This window comes from Trachymyrmex cornetzi, unplaced genomic scaffold, assembly GCF_001594075.2.
Source record: "Trachymyrmex cornetzi isolate Tcor2-1 unplaced genomic scaffold, Tcor1.1 C3849916, whole genome shotgun sequence".
Classification (NCBI taxonomy): domain Eukaryota; kingdom Metazoa; phylum Arthropoda; class Insecta; order Hymenoptera; family Formicidae; genus Trachymyrmex; species Trachymyrmex cornetzi.
The window spans coordinates 1-936 of record NW_017294767.1 but is presented as its reverse complement, the minus strand read 5'-3'; the positions used below and the strand labels follow the sequence as shown (position 1 = coordinate 936).

At 28.0% G+C, this 936-nt stretch overlaps 1 protein-coding gene across 1 annotated transcript; it reads left to right on the top strand.

The window, feature by feature from the left end:
* Window positions 1–244: 244 nt before the first annotated feature.
* On the top strand, window positions 245–756 carry LOC108757362 (cytochrome P450 4C1; the record flags this gene model as incomplete). The annotated part of the gene is made up of 2 exons (XM_018504961.1): window positions 245–424; window positions 489–756. Coding segments are annotated over 2 exons (356 nt in total), but the record flags the coding sequence as incomplete, so codon positions are not given.
* Window positions 757–936: the final 180 nt, after the last annotated feature.

The following is a 936-nucleotide window of genomic DNA, read 5'->3' as shown; positions in this document are numbered from 1 at the left end:
AAATGTAGTATAATTTATAATTACCGAAAGATTCAAAGAAACTTGCACGAACAGGAATCGCTCAGTCACTAGTTACACATATTAGTACGGTAAGGGTTAATATAAATATTTATAAAATACAATATTATAATAGCTAATATTACAATACTTTTTGCTGAAAAAAAATTTAATTTTTTTTTATTTTAATGAGATATATGCATTCTATTTAATATTTTCTAAATTAATAAAAAAATATACTTTACAGAGTCATATATAATACCCGCTAAAACAAATGTGCATCTTAATATCTATGGACTCCACAGGGATCCCAATTTTTGGCCAAATCCAGAGATATTTAATCCAGATAGATTTTTGTTAGATAAAATTCGAAATCGTCATCCTTACTCATATTTACCATTCAGTGCTGGACCACGTAATTGTATTGGTAAGTTAGATCTTTGATATTTTTTCATATAAACAATTAATTTGAGATATATAACAAATTGCAGGCCAACGATTCGCTCTGCTGGAGATGAAAGCAATGATAGCCTCTCTGATTCATAATTTCTACTTGGAGCCCATTGATTACTTAAAGGACTTGCGAATGGAAGTTGATTTAGTGCTGCATCCTGCTCATCCACTTCGTGTTAAATTTGTTCCCGTTAAAATGCATGCAACTATTTAACGCGAATGCATCCTTTAAGAGGCCTGTGACAAAAATTAAAAAATTGTTAAGTATGTTATAACTTATTTATATATACATACATATTTTTTTTCACCCGCTTATGTATAAAGATTATAATATCATATTATCACGTGCTATTTATAAATTTGATATTTATCAAAGTAATTTTTTTTGCACTTCATTTATATTTTCAAAAAAGACTTTTGTCATACACTGAGAGAAATGTTTTGTACCAATAACCAAAGTTTTATTACTGACACAAAAACTATTTG